General features: G+C 34.1%; 2 protein-coding genes across 4 annotated transcripts; both read right to left on the bottom strand.

The window, feature by feature from the left end:
* Positions 1-1,995: 1,995 nt before the first annotated feature.
* On the bottom strand, positions 1,996-16,177 carry LOC133317682 (uncharacterized). Of its 3 annotated transcripts, XR_009752354.1 has the most exons (11): positions 16,093-16,177; positions 15,034-15,560; positions 14,602-14,811; positions 12,744-12,829; positions 9,736-9,814; positions 9,585-9,644; positions 9,355-9,476; positions 9,182-9,253; positions 8,535-8,668; positions 6,307-6,377; positions 1,996-2,181 (listed from the first exon to the last, which is right to left on the bottom strand). XR_009752354.1 is itself a non-coding variant. In XM_061519549.1 (10 exons), exons 2-9 carry the CDS (start codon positions 15,475-15,477, stop codon positions 8,566-8,568), a joined length of 1,176 nt encoding a protein of 391 aa, XP_061375533.1. In that variant the 5' UTR covers positions 15,478-15,560; positions 16,093-16,177; the 3' UTR covers positions 6,363-6,374; positions 8,535-8,565. The 3 variants fall into 3 exon arrangements, 2 of the variants coding, with proteins under 2 accessions (XP_061375533.1, XP_061375532.1); XM_061519549.1 differs by lacking the exon at positions 1,996-2,181 and having other exon boundaries at positions 6,363-6,374; XM_061519548.1 differs by lacking the exons at positions 1,996-2,181; positions 6,307-6,377 and having other exon boundaries at positions 8,341-8,668.
* Positions 3,847-5,047, bottom strand: LOC133317681 (protein ALP1-like). Its single transcript, XM_061519547.1, has 3 exons — positions 4,721-5,047; positions 4,397-4,622; positions 3,847-4,292 (listed from the first exon to the last, which is right to left on the bottom strand). The coding sequence occupies exons 1-3, from the start codon at positions 5,045-5,047 to the stop codon at positions 3,847-3,849; spliced, it is 999 nt and encodes a 332-aa protein (XP_061375531.1).
* Positions 16,178-21,164: the final 4,987 nt, after the last annotated feature.

The following is a 21,164-nucleotide window of genomic DNA, read 5'->3' as shown; positions in this document are numbered from 1 at the left end:
CACATACCTTGTGTCCACGCAATAATCAACGGCACCAAAACCAGCCCACACTTTAATAATTATGCGCACCTAATCAATGGTACAATAAGTTAGAGCTTTATTCCTATTACCTCTTATTTATAAGAAATTCCCATGCCTCTTTATTCTTGTGTTTCATTTGATTTACCATGCTTCTTGTGATCACCAATTTCTGCCTTCCCATTAATTCATTACATATTATCATAACAAAATCCTAAGTCCCCAACACATACCAATTCGTTTTTTTTTTCAAGTTCTTATAATAAACACATTTTCTGCCATAGAGTTAATTTACTAGTTGTCCTTAATTGACAAAATCCAAATTACTTACACATGCCTGAGAATTCGGTTTTAACATGCTTTCTCACTTAGATTCAATTTCTGACTTGGTTTAGCTTTACCAATCGCTAACAAAATTTTACCACTTCTTAAGCATACAATTTTGGCTTTGGCTAATAACTAAGAATTCCTAATTAGACATTCATCTAACCTTTCTACAAGTCCTACGGTGTGCTAGGGGAAACCCAAAAACATGATGCGACCGTTCATCAAAACATATGCTAGGCCTAATTAATTTTCTGACTTCCCTCTACTTAATCAATTTGTCAACAACAATTAAAAATCCAAGATTTAATTAGCATACAGGTTCGGTTCTGCTCACTAATTAGGTGTCACTCATTTATAATATAAATATCCATGTTGACAAGGTTTAGAGGGTGTCATTGAAGCACACAACATGCGGTCTCTATAGTTATTTATCATATGCAAGTTAGACAAAACATTAGTCTACAAACAGTCCTACCATTTCTGCTACGTTCCAGGCCCCAAAATCACTTCTCAAAACATGCATACACCAAAGGCCCAAAAGTTTCATGGCTGTTTATATGAACAACAATAAGGAGAGCATGACACTAAAATTTTTACATCTAATACCACTCATGCAGAAACAGAACAGTAAGGGAAATTGACTAGAGCCTCGGTCCTTACCTCCTAGAAGATACTTCCATGTACTCCGTTCAGCCAAGGGGATAATTATTACATTTGTGCTTACTTCCTAATGCTCCTATTCTCCAAGGTCGACATCCTCAGCTATATGCAATGGGGAGACTCCTTTAGACATTGAAAAAAGCAAAATAAGACAAAGGGGTAAAGAAAACATCCCACCCTCATGAATTGATTTATACAGCGCACAAGAGGAGCAGAAGAACAATGCTCCTTGCTGGTGGGTACTCAGCCAAAGGGGAAGGAATGACCATGGGACTTAAGTGATAATTTTTTTCCTCTCAAGAAACTCACGGCCTTGGTTGAGCTGTAGAAGGGGATGAAACGGCATGCAGACTAGGCAGTGGGGCTTCTACCGACGGTGCGGAGAGAAAACAGATTCAGCTTGGTGTTTGGAGCATGTTTTGGATTCTGCTTCTATGAACTTACGGTTCTTGGTTTGACTTGTTAATGTGACTTGCAAAGAGAGAAGAGAGAATCAAAGGTTGATAAGCATTCTGAATTGATAGCCAATGCCACAGCCTATGTCTCTCATTAGCGCACAAGTCGGATGGTTAGGATAAGGGAGTGGTTTTCAACCAATAGGAATTCATGCATTTTGAGTGGGCCAATAGGGAGCATACACTTAGATTTCCTTAAGATAATAAAATGAATGGGTTATAGTTTTGGGCCACTTCAAGCCTTCTCCTAATGTCTTTTGGTAGAACCCTAAAGGTTAATTGGATCTAATTTTCCTTCTTAATAATCCATGATTCAAATATTTTCATGACTCCCTATTTCTTCTAAGTGCCAATTAAATTTTATATTAAAATTAACTTATCCTATCCTCTTAACTAGTACTTCACTTTCCTAAAATACTTACTCGCTCGGAGGTCATTTGCTCCTTGAAACGTAACTCGGAAATTGACCGTAAACTGTTAAAAATTCAGCATTTAGAAAAATTCCTTTTCGCAAAACGCTTTCAGATTTGCTTAAAGTAGCCGCTGTTTGTAGAAGGCTTAAAGCAGAAAGAAATAGTAGTTTTACAGTCATCCAAAAATCATCAAGTACTAAATAATACAGTCATCCAAAGCTTGAAGCAGTCAACAGAGAATAGTTCCAATTAGCAGCAAAATACAGCAAAACTCAAACATCCAAGTCCTTAAATGCTCTTACGTCCTCCTGCAATTTAAAAATTGCAACCCCAAAGGGGTGAGAATAATCCCAGTAGTGTGGCAACAAAACCAATAATGCAACAATATTAAACTAGGCACAAAATTATAAATAGTCGCTTCGAACATTAAATCCTTTTCATCATGTATCATATTGCATATATATCTATCGCCTTCTTCACGCTCATGGCACCATCGTGCGCGTGTATACACAGTGGAAATTCCATGCATGGCACCATCATTTGGGGAATTCCACTGTGGCCTATGCGGACTGACGCCAACTGTCCCAGTACCCCGATATCAAGGGATGCATATATGATGCATGCTCATACACATGATCCTGGATATAACTATTCTACATTTCAAAGCCTACATGAATCTATTGTATACATGCCATGAAATGCGGTCACACACCAAATAGAAAAATGCATCATGATGTAAAAATGCATGCACATATCATTATCATCATTTCATATTCTTACCATTGTCATATCATCATCATAAAATAACATTGAACATATGTGAGCAACACATCACAATCTCATACACTAGCTAATAGTCACATTAGGTAATACCACCTAACACATACCTCACACGTCACAATAATTTACCGGGAAGCAGCAGAAAGTCCACCACCTTACGAAAAGTGCGCACTTAAATACAAGGTTTGCGAAGTCAGAATTTTTCGCTACAATTTCTTACGTATAGCATGTATTTTTAGCTTATTTCTCCTTAAATTCCTTCTCGGTTTGTAGGACATTTTTCCTAATCATATACAGACTCCTTAATAACCTCTTAGACGCTTAAGAGTGAGTAATTCCGTGACTTTTAATCCCACACAGCAGCGGTTTTATAAAGGAGAATTCCTCAAGGTTCCAATCATATAATTTCCACTTCACTATTCTAGGATGCGCAAGGTATAGCCTATGAATGTGTTGTCTATTAAATTTTAAAAATGACCTAAAACATAACAAAGTTCTCTAAAACAGAGTCTGCCTTGACCATACAAAGGCTAATTCCGCTTAGCAAACAACTCTCTTGGATGCATACAAGGGAGGGTGTTACATTATCCTTTACCTTAACCCAGTCCATGAAAATTTCCTTCTCCACATCAATCATTTTGTCCCTATGATTCCACCCAAAACCACTTCCTCCATTTGGGCCCATCATTTCAGCAATGGCATTGTAGTGCCTTTTAAGCAGCTTGATCCTAGAAGTAATATGGGGAGTGCCCTTCAGTGTGCATCCAGGAATTTTCTCAGCCATCATCTTCTCTAAGTGATTAGGGAAGCCAGCCTTGAAACCATTGTCACCCTTCCACATTAAACCAGAGTTAACAAGGCATTCCACAAGGACCCTGTCTTCTTCGGTTGTCCAAGTATGGTTAATCTGTTTCGATGATTGACTATCCTTTTCAGCCATCTGCAACAAGTAATGGAAATAATATTTTGGACAATAAAAATAAACATTAAATGTCATGGAAATATATTAGGTGACAAAAAAGATTACATAATACAACCACATAATTGTTCTGAAATCAAACTTAGTACAACCAAATAGCCTGGCTTTAACAAAAAAATTTACTACAACCATATAATTGTTCTGAAATCAAAATAAGTCAAAACATGCAACAGGTTAGACATGCGTAAATGACAGCAAGACGAATCAGTCAACTTCAATTCCTCCACGTGTCAAACATCTGCTGTGCCAATTCATCCCTCCACCTTGTCCATGCATTTGATGACTCAACATGCATTATCATTTCATGTCCTTCAAAGTTGTCTTCAGCCACTGCATTGTCCACTGTATTATCCTCCAATGGGTCAATAGGCATTTCCTTCCTTATATGATTATGAAGCAAACAACATGCAGTGATAATCCTGGTTTGGGTTTTGACCGGGTAAAAGGACTTAGACCTTACGATGGCCCAACGCCCCTTCAACAACCCAAAACATCTTTCAATCACATTCCTAGCACCTGAGTGTTTCATGTTAAAAAATTCTTGCGGTGTCGTTGGTTGTGCGCCATGTCTCCACTCATTAAGATGGTATCTTGTCCCTCTATAAGGTGTAAGGAAACCTTCCCCATTCATATAACCAGCATCGGCCAAATAATAGTAACCTACGACAAAATGACCACTTCGTGAGCTAACTCGTGACTATAGAATTTACTACGTAAAGATATGTACAGGGAAGTTAGGCACATTTTCAAATTCCCAAATTTACCTTTAGGTACCCTTAATCCATTTGGACGAGAGATAGCATTTCTGAGAACCTTTGAATCTGCTGCTGAACCCTCCCATCCTGGCAAAACATAAATAAATTGACAATCCTGCGAACAAACACCCAAGACGTTCGTCGCAATGTCACCCTTCCTAGTGCGGTATCTTGGCTTATCAGCTTGTAAGGGATTCACCTTGATGTATGTCCCATCCAGAGCTCCGAGACAATTCTAAAAAACAATGACAGCCAATTACAAGACAAGACAATATATTTGACAAATGATATTGTAAATTACGCATCAAGACATTTGTCTTTTGAAACCCATACCTTGAACCACTTCCATTTGTCATCAGTTGAGTTTTCAAGAACGGGTTCAGGGCGTTTAAGTAGTACACTATGACACCTTAACACAGCCTGCAACACCTTGCTGAATTGTCTACTAATTGTTTCACCTGACCTCATAAACTGTCTTTTAATTATCCGATTTTTAATGTCATGAGCCAATATGTGAAGGAAGATTGCAACTTGCTCTTCTACCCCCATGTGTCTTGTTGGTTGAAGCATCCCAACAGTTTTCAATAAGTCACACAAATTATGAAAGCATCTCCTATCCATCCTTGTATTCTCAATACAAGCGGTGTCAGTAATATACATTATTCTATGCATATTAACTTCCCTGGTCGGAGCCCTACTGCAACAATCCCACTTAACTTTCCTCCTTGATCTTTTCCTTCTTTCCATATCAGCTAATAAAATACCATAAATTCTCACTAATAACATAGTGAGATGATTCAAAGATTGCAAATGACAAAGGATAACAATAACGACACTCAACTCCATTGCTTTGGTCATTGCCTCAATCTAACACAACAAGGTTAAAGTAATTAACATTAATCCAACAATGATGAACGAAGTAAAAGTATAAGAACACAATGAATAATACAAGAATTAGAGGGCATAAGGTTATAAACCAAACTAATGGTCATGATTGTAGGGTACTGTTAAACTCTACGATGCTTAATGTATGATACAAAAACTCCACCTAGATATCATCAATTTGAGAAACTCAACTTCAGGGTTGAAAAAAGCATGGGCAGATTGGAGGCAACAAACAATCAGCCTCCACACTCCATGCAATTAATAAAAAAGGCTTTGTTGTTCCACTCCATGCTGATTTTAATATAACACTTCCATTTAATATATATCCTTGACCACAACTATGATCACATGGGTTTGCCAATATAAATATTTCACCTTCGGTCAAATAACTTTTAAAGCTGTATAAATGGTCTTCCACAGGTATACCATTTCACGAAAAGTTCATAAAAAACCTCCTCGCTTGCTTTACGTAGCAGTAGCATTTGTAGTGATCCAGTTCCATTAATTAACTCACTATTATTCATCTCAAATATTTCATTACTTCGTTGGCTTTTATTGTTGTTTATGAGCTAATTGTCTGTTTATGTTCATTAGTTTTATGTCATTTGTTCATTAGTTTCTTGGCTTCGAGGGAACTGCATAAACCCCATTTCTAAAAGGTCAATGATGCAGACTCCCCAAAAAAATGTTTTGTTGTTTTAGCCTTTTTGGCCATAGGTATCCTTCTTTTATTTGGGTGTCTGGAGAGGGATACAAGAATAAAAGGAATAGTGACATATTATCCATGAGTTTTTGAGTTCAAAAAAATATTTATTCTCCAATTTCAAACAGTTTGGCAAATCTGAAGAGAGATTGGTTGGACTGGGTATACAGATTAGAACAGTAGCAACCCATTGACAACAACAGAGGAGTATCACAAAACTTACATTTCTAAAAAACTATATATTACCAACCACAACCCAAATATCTCCAAAAAAAATTTATCATCACACGATAAAATCATTATAGTCAAATTGGAAGTGTCATTATTTTACCTCAGTTATCTCACTTGCGAGTCCTTTGTGGAGAAAGCAAACAAATACCTCAGCACCTTCAACCGCTTCTACTTCGGAACATGAAAGAAGGGATCAGTGAGCAAACCAATGAAACAAGTCAGTCATAAATAGCAAAATGCAAAATGCAGCTCAGTTAGGGTTTCGAATATATCACAACCACTAAACCCACCTTCAACAAAATGCAAAATGCACATTCAAAAGCAAATAAAATCAAAAGGCCAACACAAATACCCACATCCTCACTCACATGCAAGGAAGAAGCTCAGCTAGGACAACAGAAAATGGAGGGAGAAATTGCACAACCACAAACTGCCTTTCTCCTTTTTCCACGAAACGTGCACTCCACCATATATATTGTCAATCCACCATCTAATCTTTCCGTACAAAAGTGGGGTTATTTTGGTAATCATTTTCGCGCTCAAGGATTCACTTCCCCGGGTAACAGTGAATCCTATATTTTCGATGGACAACTTCTCTCATCACTTTCCCATTAAATCACACAAAAAACAAAAAAATGGGACAATGAGATATCCGGCAAACTTGCGCTTTATCTGCAACCAAACATGGGTAAATCATGTTGCCGATCTCCCTATCCCAGGCAAACAAAAATAATCTGCGTACCAAACGCACCCTTCAAACCTAGTTTTCCACCCAAGCTTGGTTGTTTGACACACTATCTCCTTTTAGGCACGCACAACTATACTAATCTATATTTCTTAAGTTTATTGTTTTCTCCTTTTCTAAAAACCTTAATTTGAGATACAAAGCTATAAATCCATTTAAGGTTTGAATTTTAAGCTGTCCCAAGCATGTGCTTATCACATGTTCTCATTAATTAATTTTCTGTCACTAGCACGTTGGTGGTATACAATATTGTTCTTGCATCCCTATCTTTCTCACTTCTAAAGCATGTTAAGAACCACTACTTAAGTTCTATGCCAGAAGGTGATTTTCACTTACGTTAAGGTGACAAATTTCAACTTCTAACACTTTAGCTCAGTTGTTTTCTGCAAGTTACTCTATGGTTGATAGAAATTTCTTCTTATCGCTTCCTTTTATCAAATATAGTAAAAAATAATATTTTTATACTATCCTTGCCTTTATATTTATTAACACTCATATCCAACTTTTTTCTATTTTTGGTGTAGAACCATATTCTCCTCGAGCACATAAAAGTTCTCCTCAAGACCCCACAATCCAACCATAAGCTTTTTCACTTGTTTTCTCATTTACCCTCCTTTTTCTTTTCCTCCCTTACTCTTAACCTTTACTTCTTTTTCTTTCTTTCGAAAATAAGTATTTAGGGTTTGGATTTTGCTTTTAAAACATAAAATAATTATGAGTTTATTATTTCTCATGTTATAGGAGATAATTTTTATCTCCTACATACATATAAAAATTTATAAAGTCCATATTTTCTTTCTCTCTTTTTTCTCACATAGATCTCACACACTTTTATATATGTACAAGAAATAAATTTATCTCCTATAAGAAACAACAAATCCAATAATTATTATCTAAAGTCATAATGGACTATTTATAATTTCTTAAAAGAGTTTAAACTTTAGATTTACCAAAGAACTGATTATTTGAACAAATAATTAATTATTTGGACAAACAGAGAACATTAGGCTCTTCGATTCTGATAAATATATCACTTATTCTTTTTAATAATCAATTATTTATTCTAATGATCGATTAGACCTCACTGATAATCATTATTCTTAACAAAATCAGTTTCAGTTCTGGTTACTAACATAATGATTGATTGTTTTATTGTGAATGCCAACTTGTTTAAGATTTTGATCAGGCATTTCCAGTATGTTCGTATCATCAGTAGACTGTTTTTCCAAATTTTCTTCACCTTTTAATCCTTGAACAATATTTAAGTCTCCTAAATGCTCATGCCCACATTACTTATTTATTTTATTTTTTTAATTTAACATTGTAAAACTTGCAGAATAAAAGATACTTTCTTTTTTCATTATCCTGTGTCTTATCCGGACCATCATTTTTATAAATAAAAGTATTCTCAGCCAAGTTGCCATCATATATTTCAGCTCTGCTATACTTCAAACATTTCTACACATATTCCGCAAGCTTTTAGTACATGCCATTAAACTGTCCAGTATATAGCCAGGAGAAATGCTTATAACTTTGCCTATTGTTCAGTCTACTACTTCATAATAATACATTTGATGACTTACTCTTCATTGACCTCAATTCGTTAAAATTGGCTTAGATCTTGTGAACATTAAAACCTGAATCCTCTGATGTCAAATTCTCATTCCAATTCTCAAATTCTCCTCCACCAAACACTACTTGCTTGATCCCAACAAAACTATCACAAAACAAAACCAAAGAAAATAGATGGGATTAAAATAAACATCTAAGAAAAATAAAAAAATAAAAATACTAAAACTTTTTATCTAATATGCCAAACATGAGTACTAAAGCAAGGATAAGCTAGAGGAGCTGAACAAAAAATAACTCATCACACACACATACATGCATGCGTGTGCATATCAAATCATTTAGAGCAAGAGTGCTGAGAAGCAAGGACACTAACATGGGACTCATGAGATGACACAAACACACTCCAACACAACAAATTTTTAACTGTCCGATTAGGATTTGAAGAGTCATGTTGCATGCAACACAAATGTCCGATATTTTAATCTTTCCTTGAAATATTCGTGAGCACCAATCAAAATGATAATCTACAACTTCTATTTTCTAATATTGCTCATGCAAATTATCAAAAGAACTGTTCATCCTAAATGGCTTTGGTTGGTTAGTCCCCGTTTGTTTTTGAAGTAATTAATCAATAGAATAAAGCAAGTGGAGATCATACTCAGAGCTTATCTGTGTCAATGCATTTACCAAAACATCCAGAATCAACGGTTCATAAGATCCAATATCCACCCTGTTACATCACAAGAAGAACATATTAGTATTCGCACGTCAAATTACATCAACATGTATAACAAAGCATTAACAGAAAAGAATATGCAATTGGTGGTGCACCATATTCGAGCCAAGTTGTCTTGAACCTCAAGATCCCCAATGTTGTAAAATGTAGTTGGTGTCACATTTGCTCCCTGAATATAATCGTAACTTGGTCGTTTATCTATTGGAGACTGTGACAGCTGTAGTAATGATGCTAGCTCTATAAGCAACGTAGTCGTTTGAAAAATCCACCATAAAAGAGAGAGAGAAAGAAAACTTGGTATCCGTGGCAGAAGAGAAAAACTCACTTGCATATTCATGGCATTGCATCCACCAAGACGTCCAATAATGTGCCATGATCGTAAAGTCTGCAAAGACCCAAATTCAACAAAATTTCATAACATAGACATATGTGCATCATGGGGAATGTAAAACAAGTCATAGGACAAAGTTCCTTACATTACAAATTAAGGAGATGTCTTTTGCCAATGGAGCATTGTAAAATTCAAGCCATATATATGAGTTTGAAAAGTCAAATCTGGAAAGACCAGCATTAGCAGTAAGAAAAAAATAATAATTTTTATTGATAAGCAAGAAAAACAGAATATGTAATTATTGCACATGTGGAATACAACTTAAAGCAGAAAGCAATGAGTTATTATCAAATAAAACATGGTGATAGGAACCAAGTATGAATCGAACCAAGAATAGAGTGAGAAACATGTAATTTGTGTATATTTCACTGATATCAGTATCAATATGGGAAATTACAAGCTGATGGAAAAGAAAATACAAGAAAATGCAGGAAAATGAAATAAACCAATTCCAAAGATTTCGAGAGGTTCTAGTCTCTTCCAAGGACTAATCCAAGACTTCTCAACAATCCTGATTCCCCTCTCTCCCTTCCACTCTTAACTCCCTTTCCCCCACTCATGTTGTTACTACAACCTTACCCGCCAATCCACCATGATGCCATACGGTTCAAACATCATATGGTCATACACAACTATTTCAAGCATATAGAGAGGTGTTTCCTGCCAACCGGTCCAAAGGTAAACCTTATAGTAGCTTCAACTATAAGACTGCCAGAGTTAGATCTAAAGGCCATGGCCTCAATATATTGGTGACTATATACCACAAACTTTGTTATTCCTCATCATGTCCTTCCTATTCTAATTATCAACCCTCATCCTCTGTTATTCCTCCTTATAGTCCTCATCCTATGAAAACTAGATCTAAGCTCGCTATTATTTTATTGACTCACTTGGAACCTTCCACTCCTGAATAGTCTTGGTTGATCCCAAATGTTTGGCAGTAATACAATTATAATTTGGCAGTAATGCTTTAAAGGCTATTATGTGTAAATGAGTTTTTAAAGTAAAGGAAAACCTAGATTGTTCAATTAAAGTAGTACAAGGCCAAACAGAATATCTAACTTGAATTCTACCTTTGCTCTCAAGAAGCTAGGGACACTAGATTACCTCCTTGGCATTAAAATCAAGTGTTTTCCCACAGGGTCTATCTTGCTCACACAATTGAAATATATTAGAGGTCTCATCACTAGAGATCAACTAGAATGTTAATAAGGTATGTCAATTCATGCATAACCCCAAGAGGAGCATTGGAGGTGGTTAAGAGGATTCTACAGTACTTAAAGGGTACTATCACTCATGGTCCCTTGCTCAAGCCCACAGATGTTGGTAGACCTCTTGCTCCCACAGTATTTTGTGGCGTTGATGAAGCAAGTGACCCAACTGACAGGAGATCTACATCAGAAGCTTTCATTTTCCTTGGCCCTAATATTTTCCCTCAAGCTCCAAGAAACAAACTCTTGTGACCATATCCAACATTGAAGCCAAGTATCGTAATCTAGCAATTACAGCTACAGAGATCCTTTGGGTTCAAACCCTCCTCAAGGAACTTCGTATTCTAGTTCAAGTCCCGGTCATTTTCTGTGACAATATGAGTATTGTGGCTTTACCTCACAACCCAGTCTTACACACTTTAACCACGCATAATGGAACTTGACATCTTTATGGAGAAATGGTGCTAGACAAAAGCCTTCATGTTTGTCATGTTCCAGCTCTTGACTAGCTTACAATACATTTAACAAGGGCCTGTCTGCTCCTCGTTTTTGTGAGCTTCGAGACAAACTCATGGTCATGCAATTGATCCGAAGACCAAGACCTAGAGTTTGCAAGGGTGAACCAGAGATAATGATTTTGTATTGTGTATTGTTCTGTTTACTGTACTGTATTAGCATTTGTATCTTTGTATGTGTTCAATTGTATTGTATCTGTTGATACAGTTGTAAGGATCTATTAGTTAGCTGTGATTCAGTTAGTTTTTTGCTGTTAGTTAAGGACTATTATAAGTCTCTTATAAGTCAGTCCAGGTGTCAATCAGTTTAACAGATCCTCAGCTTCCTTTGGAAGCTTCCTCTAACACTATAAATAGATCTCTCAAGATTTAGAGAGATCAGATGCTAATATACAGAAACCTTCAGAAATTTTGAAGCTTTTCCTTTCTCTCTTTTTCTCAAATTTTCTCATAATTTCAATTAAAATGTAACCAGATCGCATTATACAGAAACCTTCAGAAACTCTGAAGCTTTTCCTTTCTCTCTTTTTCTCGAATTTTCTCATAATTTCAATTAAAATGTAACCAGATAGCATTATACAGAAACCTTCAGAAACTCTGAAGCTTTTCCTTTCTCTCTTTTTCTCGGATTTTCTCATATTTTCAATTAAAATGTAACCGGATAGCATTCTAGTTTCACTTCAAACTGTTCCCTGAACAAAGGCATAATCTAAACTTGTTTCAAGGCTTATTCCTATTCTACCTTACAAGTCTTGAAAAGGTAAGCTTGACTACTCAGAAAATCTCATGTCCATCTTAAATACATTGAATTCCACATTCAATAATTCAATTGTTTACATTACATTTTTCAAGGTTCACTTGTCAAGTCAGAGGATGCTCTAATACTGCTTGTTATAAGAATAATTTTACCACTAACACTAAATTCATATCAAGCATATCATACCACTTTGATCAATAGAAAGAATGCTTTGATGTTCTACATGCTAGTGGAAAAGAGAATATGAAAAAGAGAGAAATCCTAATCACTATACCAACTTACTAACAACAATAACTTCAATTTCTCCACTGTACATTTCTACAAATTCACAAAGATAAATCATTGCAACTTTGCAATAATTATTCATTACAAAAAAACCATGCAACCTCTCCCTCCCTCTTGGAAAAGCACATCTTATTGCTTGTCATTTCCAGTTCATTGTTGGGTACATAGTTTAAAAATTTAACAAGAGAGGTTACAAAACCAGTAAATTCTGGCACACCAGATTGAGGAGAAATGGATAATTCATAATAAGAAGCATGCAACTACACAAGAACAAACAACAGAAAACTGCATGATACAATCACCATATATGCATGGTTGAACTTACTTGTTAAATGACACGCTCATTGCTATTCCTGATCCAGTTTTTGTGTGAATTATATCGTTCCTTTTATTTCTTATTCTCTCTTCAATCTGCAATTCAATCAAGCTCCTTTAATTTAAATACAAATATTATCCCTTGGAATCAAAATTCAAAAGTAGCTTGAAACTGCTTTTCTTTAATTTTCAACAACTTGAAATGCAATGAACATCACCCTTAAAATAATGGAAACAACGTAAAATCTCCTCCTACAAACATAGAATCTAAACATAGAAAGAAATTGTCCGTTTACATGGCGTTCCAAAGTCGATTGTTTCGGATAGAGACCGTGTGTTTATGAGCATGTATTGGAAAGAGTTATTCTGGATGTCAGGAACTAAGCTACGTTTTAGTAGTTCTTACCATCCACAAACGGACGGACAATCCGAGGTGGTGAATAGAACGGTTGAGACGTATCTGCGGTGTTTTATTAATGGTCATCCTCGTGGCTGGGCTAAGTGGGTTCCTTGGGCAGAATTCTGGTTCAACACCTCTTATAATAGATCAATTGGCATGACACCATTTAAGGCTGTGTACGGGCAGGATCCCCCATCCTTGTTTCGTTTTGAAAAAGGAGGAACTCAAGTAGATGCATTGGACCAATGGCTGGCTGCTAGGGATGCAGTGGTGACTGATTTAAGACAAAATCTGAATAGGGCTCAGCAACATATGAAATTCCAAGCCGATCAGAAAAGAAGAGATGTTCAGTTTGCCATTGGTGACAGTGTGTTCTTAAAGATTCAACCTTATAAGATGCGCTCGTTAGCTAAAAGGATGAACCAAAAATTAAGTCTACATTTTTATGGGCCTTTTAAGGTAATAGCACGTGTGGGAGCAGTGGCTTATCGTTTAGAGCTGCCTTCATATTCAAAGGTACACCCTGTATTTCATATTTCTCAACTTAAACTTGTTGTTCAGTTGGTGTTGCCTATATTGCCGTTACCAAGTTGTTTGAATGATACATTGGAGCTGGATGTTCAACCTATGGCAATTCGGGATTCTAGAAGGTTGCTGAATGGGAAAACAGAAGTGTTGGTGCAATGGGAGACTCTCCCTGACTGTGACTGCACATGGAAGGACTTGGAGATACTCAAGCAACAATTTCCTTCTTTTCACCTTGAGGACAAGGTGATTTTTCCAGGGGGGAGTATTGATGGACCCCTAAGGCCTTTTAACAAATATTATACATACACGCAGGAGAACAAAGGCCCAAAGAAAAAGAGATACTCAACAGGCCCAAGTTGGTGACAGGTGCCCAAGAGAAGGAGGAAGCAATAAGGCAGAGCAAGGAAGCAACAAACAGCTGCAATTGCAATCAGTTATAAACAAGGCCACGTGGAGCGCTGTGAATGGAGAGGGTCACGTGGGAGAGGGAGCTGTGGTGAATGGGAATAATATAGACGGTTAGAGGAAAGAAGGAGGTCATTCTGGATGTTGAGAGTAGTGGTAGCACCTGGACTTGGTGGTTCAGAGTGGTGAGTAAGGGTAGAAGGTTATGTAATCGGATGAGTATGAGTGAGATATGCTTGGAGTCTGTATTTGCTATTTGTTAATTGGTCATTTCTGAGTAGTGTTAAGGGTTTCTTTTATCTTGTAAGGGTTGTGCCCAGTCAGTAGTAAAGAAGGCGTTGCTCTCATTTACTGTTCTTACTGTAAGGGAATTATCCCAATCTCTAATTAATGCAGTAGTTGATAAACATGACTTTCATTGATTCAGTGATCTTAAAATACTAGTGATATTCTTGATACTGTTATTAAATATAACTGGTGCCATTAACTACTCAATGCAGAAGTTATGAAACCATCAATACATCGTGTTACTTACTCTGGACTGTGCCTTTTGGGGATCATCTACAACACTCCCAAGAATTTCAGCAAATTCTGGATCTCTATCGTAGTCCTTCTCTTCCCTACCTGTATATACTCCTGGACCTGAATATCCACCACCATCATCTTCATCTTCTTGTACTTCTATATCAATGTCCTTTGCTTCCCTTCTTGCATGCTTTTCTTTCTTTCTTCTTCTCTCTTCAATCTGCAAATCAATCAAGCTCATTTGATTTCAACACAAATAATATCCCTTGGCATCAAATTTCAAAAGTAGCTTGAAGCTGCTTTTCTTTAATTTTCAAATAATTTTAAATGTAACGAACACCGCCCTTAAAATAATGAAACAAAATCAAACCCCGTCATACAAAGATAGAATCTAATACTCAATGCAGAAGTTATGAAACCATCAATAAATCGCGCTGCTTACTTTGGACCGTGCATTTTGGGGATCATCTAGAACACTCCCAAGAATTTCAGCAAATTCTGGACCTATATCATAATCATTCTCTTGCCTACCTGCATACGGTCCTCGACCTGAAAATCCACCATCATCATCTTTATCTTCTTGTACTTTTTCTATACCAAAGTCCTTTGCTTCCCTTCTTGGAAACATTCCTTGAGCCGGAAACCCACCATCTTCATCATCCTCAAGCTCCATATCTTTTTTAATGATATCCCAATCAAAGTCCTTGCCATTCAAATCTTCGCGGCGACTTCTAGCACTACATAAGGATGTCCATGTTCTGGTATATCTCGAGACCAGATGCAGAACTGTTGAAGATGGAAAGAAGATATTGTTATGGGATAAAGGTTTGGAGGAAGTAATGGTAGTGCAAGAAGGAAGGGGTCCAAAAGGGTGTAAGATAATCATGGGTTGTGTAAGAAATTCGTTAGGGATGATTGTATTGTTGTCTATCAGTTTAAAGGTAAGGCTAGCTTTGAACCTCTATTAACCTGCATCACAATGTTACAAGAAATGAATATACAACACAAACAAGCAAGAACTCCCAATTTGCGTAGTTCAGCATAATCATCAATAAACTATCAATTTAAACAACAAAACAGTTCAAAGGAGATGGTTAAAGCTTGGCCCATTGGAAATAAACCAACCAAAATCATCAAAATTTCAACTTTGTATTAGATGAACAAGCAACATAAAAGTAACAACCAACAAAATTGTGAAATTTTAGATAAAAGAAGCAACAGAGACAATGTTGCAGAATCTCTCGTAAAATCATGTTACTATAATCCTAAATACAACCTCATCTAGAAGAACGCAAGCCCCAAAAATTAACAAATAACACAATATGCCATGTTGATGAAACAGAAAGAGAAAGAGAGAAAAAGGGTCGTGAAAAATACAAGCTTTTTGAAGAAAGGGTCATTGTGAGCAAAAGAGTGAAAGATAAGGGAAGGGAAAAGGAGAATGAAAGCACCATTGGTCTCAACAAAGAGCACGAAGGCATGGCAAAAGTTTGGTACTCACCGAGGAAGAGGATGGTAGTTGTGTACACTGAGTTGGTGATGAACTGAAGGAGGAAGAGAAGTAGGCGTCTATGCGTGGCTCAGGCATTGAAATTTTGAAAAGAGATAGCATACTATTAAGTGGCATGGAAATTAATCCCCATTGATTATAATTTTATTAAATTTATTAAAAATTAATAATTAATTAACGGGTATAATTTAATAATTTTCAATAAATTATTATTATTAGATTGATAAAAAATCAATAGTATTAAATTGATTGTAAGAGTAGTAAACTCTTATGGTGGTAAATATATCATTTTCCTACTAATAATTAATAAATTAAAAGAAATTAATATATTAATTATAAGGATGGTTATATTGATAAAAAAATTTTACAAACTGTGGTATATCTTACCTGTAAGACTCCACTAAAAAGTATTAGGAGTGTTCATCAACCGATTCAAACCGCGGTGACCGAACCAAAAAATCGAAAACTGAATAAACCGAAAATCGAAAAAAAAACTGCAAATTTTAATTGGATTGGATCATTTTTTGGATTGGTAGATGAAAACAGATCCAATCCAAATTGATCCAATATATTAATTTTCATCTACCTACTTGGGTCTTTCCCTAATCATAACCCAAAAAATTTTAAACTCAAGACCCATTAACCCATCAACTAAACTCAAGAAAAAACCTAGTCACATCTCATCATGTAGAGCTTCATATCTCATTATCCAAAAAAAAAATTATATTACCGTTTAGTAATGCTTTTTGTCTTTAAAAAAAATTACAAAGCTAATATATACAAAAGATGTTATTTGCACAATAATCATAAAACAAATTTTAAGATTTTCAAAAAGCTGAAAACCGATCCAATCCAAACCGAAAAAATTGGATTGGATCGGATCGGATTTGAAACAAAATCTAAACCGAATGGATGATTACATGATCAAACCGAAGGGATTGAATCAGATGATTTTTGCTTCCAAAACCGATCCAATCCAGACCGCGAACACCCCTAAAAAGTATCTTGCCCATAAGACATAGTGTGGTTTGTAAATAAAAATTGTAAATATAACATTTTCCATTAATTATTATTGTTATTATTATTAAATATCAAATTATTTTATTTTTGCATAGAAAAAGTACAAGAAGATAAAAAATTAATAAGTGCAAACCATAATAAAATTTATTTATCCTTATTCAACTATCACTTAAAGTACAAACTCTACTTATTCGTAATAACAAGTTTGTAGAGTTTATGCCTTTTTTTTATCATCGAAGAGTTTATACTTTAAGTGGTGTTGGCTGAATCAGAAATTATTCGTAGCTTACAAGTGGTGGTGGGTGAATCAAAAATTAGTTTATAGAGTTTGTACTTTAAGTGGTAGTGGCTGAATCACAAAAAAAGTTTATTCATAATTTCACTATAATTAATTAATATTTTTGTTGTTCTTAATGCTATAATTATTGTTAATACATTGGGTGTACACAAGATGTTACACAAACCATAGTGCTTCAAGTTTTATAACCACAATTTGAGAGTGCGAACCTATTAATATACCATTCTTGTATTGAAATTGAATTATCTATATATATATAAAGGAAACCCATTTATTGGAAAGTCAGCTGATGTGTCACTATCTGCTTAATTCTGAAATTTGTGTTCACACTACATGGCATCTGAAAACTTTCATTCTTTGGTAAATTGGAAAAAAATATTTCTTTTAAAAATTCAAATTCTTTTTAAAATAAAAAAAAAAATTCATTTGTGGTGGCAGACAAGTCATTGAATGTCCCAATGTTGTCCACCTTGGAATTACTCAGCCCTTTTAATTGCTTTCTACCTTGGAATTGAATTGCTCAGCTGATTTAAAATTCTAATTTTGAAATGATTTCAAATTTTGAATTTAAAATATGGATGGTGGGAAGAGATTTGGAAAGTTTTGGGTGGCACTCAGCTAATTTAATCTCTGACTGCTTTTCTTTTGTTGCTTGCGTTTATAAAAAGGAACATTGTGCATTGTTATTTCGTTCTTTTGTCCAGTCTACAATTTTTGCTAATTGTTTCTTTGAGAAGAATAGCTTCTTTTCTTCTTTTTGTCTTCCGAAACGAAATGTTTTAAATTTTTTCGTCTCTGTTGTGATTTTAAATTTGTGTCTGTTGTTATGATTTTTCGTTTTCGTTGTTTGAATTTTGGCTTTCACTTTTTTTGTAGGGTGGAAGGATCCATGCTACTGTCAAATGATCTTTGCAGGTCCGAAAAAAATCTGTGACGGAGAGGTGTATTTTATGGTCCAGACTCTACAATGTAATGGATGCACTGTTATGAATGACTGATATAATGTATTAAGCTCTAAAATGCTTCTACATCTCTCTTCTTTTAATTCATTTATGTTATTGACTGTAATGTGAACTGTACATATTACATAAGAGTTGTTTGATGAGGATCTATTCTCGGTGAATATAACATTCTGACTGCTTCTTCTTCTTTGGGTGCTGTTATACAGACATATGATGCATCTTCAAATGTAACTGAGAATATAAACTAACAGCAGTGCTCTCGCTCATCTTTTGTCTATTTTATCAGGATGTTGGCTTTTGGCTGGAGACTATAAATCTTGGTAATTACCGGAAATTTTTTAAATAAAATGGTGTTAATGGAGAATACCTAGAAGGAATGTCTATGTTCACGACTGAATAGATCCTTCGATTCATTAGACGTTGCCACATGAAGTGGGGAGACTTTATCACATTGTGCAAGGAATCAAGACGAATTAAAGGTTTCTCTCTCTCCCTTAAGCAGTAAACAGATAATGACATGCCAATAAACTCTCATTTGATTTTTTATTTTATTTTTACTAATCTGTTGTCTGCTCTTCATCCACTGAGATATGGCTTGATCATCGTTGTTGTAACAATCTGTTTCATGCCATTTGAACAATCTAAGGAAACATGAATATACTAGATGAAAGATTAAACTGGAGGTTTAGTATTGGTGAGATATATCTTGAAAATGATATCATGCGTCTGTTTTCGGTACAGTTGTCACTTCAATACAAGCAACCATTAACAGGTTCTCATCATGAGGCATAATTTTCTGACTTTGTTATGCAATATTGCAAAGACAATTTATGAATTATGAATTTGTAAAACAGCGGTATAAGTTTATGTCAATATTTATGAATTATACAATACAACACCTGCATTGCATTGCAAAACTTTGTACCAAATTTTTTTTTTAATAGCAAACAATAAAAAAATGCATATCAAAATATTCTATCACTATTTTGGATATAAGTTTATGTCAAATCTTGACTCTGAAAAATGTTTTCTTTTAACTAGCGGTAAAAAATTTCCATATTTTTTGAATAATAAATTATTACATTTAACAAAAATTTAGAATATCATTATATTTCTTCATAATAAATGGAACTTTCTTCAAATTATAACTGATCATTTCTAATAATTCCATTTATAATTAAATTTCACAGTATGTTATACTTAAGCTAATTTATTTATTTGTTATTATCGATATTTGTTTTATCTTTGTGATTTTTTATTTAGATTTAACTATATTTGAAAACCTATTACGGTTTGGGCCTTTAATTTTAAATGTAATTTCAAAATCAGAACTGAACATTAAAAAAATTAAAACAATAGGGTTTTGTGCCTTGTGTATATTAGTAGTCTACATACACTTAAAAAAAAATCAAAAGTCTTTTTTTTTTCTATGATGTTATATTTGTCTATTTTTTTCATGGGTAATTATTAGCCCTATTAATGTTGCATAAAAAATTATTGTAAAATAACAAAATTATTTATATTGTAAAATAAATTCGAAATTTGGAAATAAATTAAATGAAAAATTATGTGAATAATTTTTGGTGACAGACAACTCATTCAATGTCCGACTGCATTCTACATTAGAATATCTAAAATTAATAATAACTAAACTCTTCTAAATTTTGAATTTATGTTTAAATTTTAATTTTGAATTTTAATTTTTAACTTTGTAATGGGGGAAAAACGTTTGGAAATTTTTTTGTGGCAGACAACTCATTTAAAGTCCCACTACTTTTCTTTTGTTGTATATTATGAGTAAAAAATCTCTCTACTTTTCTTTTGTTGTATATCCCATTATTATTTTCATGGGTAATTGTTAGCCCTATTAATGTTGCATAAAAAAACAAAAACATTAAAATTTTTTTTGTAAAATAACAAAACTATTTTTATTGTAAAATAAATTCGAAATTTGGAAATAAATTAAATGAAAAATTATGTGAACAATTTTTGGTGGCAGACAACTCATTCAATGTCCCACTCAATTCTACTTTGGAATTTCCAAATTAATAATAACTCAACTCTTCTAAATTTTGAATTTATGTTTAAATTTGAATTTTTAACTTTGTAATAGTGGAAAAAACTTTTGGAAATTTTTTTGTGACAGACAACTCATTTAATGTCCCACTATTTTTCTTTTGTTGTATATTATGAGTAAAAAAGATCTCTACTTTTCTTTTATTGTATATCCCACTATTTTTTCATGAGTAATTGTTAGCCCTATTAATGTTGTTTAAAAAAAACAAAAAAAATTAAAAAAACTGTAAAATAACAAAATTTTAAATTTTAAATAATTTTTATCGACTATAAATGTAATTTTATAATATTAAGTATTTTATTGTTTAATCTATAATTTCCTATTAAATTCAAATTTATTATATATATCTTTTCCCACTGCATAAATATTAAATGCTGAACTCTTTTTTCACATATCAATCTCACATAATTTTTCATTTAATTTATTTCCAAATTTCAAATTTATTTTACAATATAAATAATTTTGTTATTTACAATATTTTTTTTAATGTTTTTGTTTTTTTATGCACCATTAATAGGGCTAACAATTATCCATGTAAAAATAGTGGGATATACAACAAAAAAAAAGTAGAGGTCTTTTTTACTCATAATATACAACAAAAGAAAAATAGTGGGACATTAAATGAGTTGTCTGCCACAAAATTTTTTCCAAAAGTTTTCCCACCGTTACAAAGTTAAAATTTCAAATTCAAAATTTGAATTTAAAC

This window comes from Gastrolobium bilobum, unplaced genomic scaffold (assembly GCF_033153095.1).
Source record: "Gastrolobium bilobum isolate Gb01-03AN ecotype WA unplaced genomic scaffold, APGP_CSIRO_Gbil_v1 utg309183, whole genome shotgun sequence".
Classification (NCBI taxonomy): Eukaryota; Viridiplantae; Streptophyta; class Magnoliopsida; order Fabales; family Fabaceae; genus Gastrolobium; species Gastrolobium bilobum.
The sequence above is the reverse complement of the archived record's forward strand: the minus strand, read 5'-3'. Positions and strand labels throughout refer to the sequence as shown.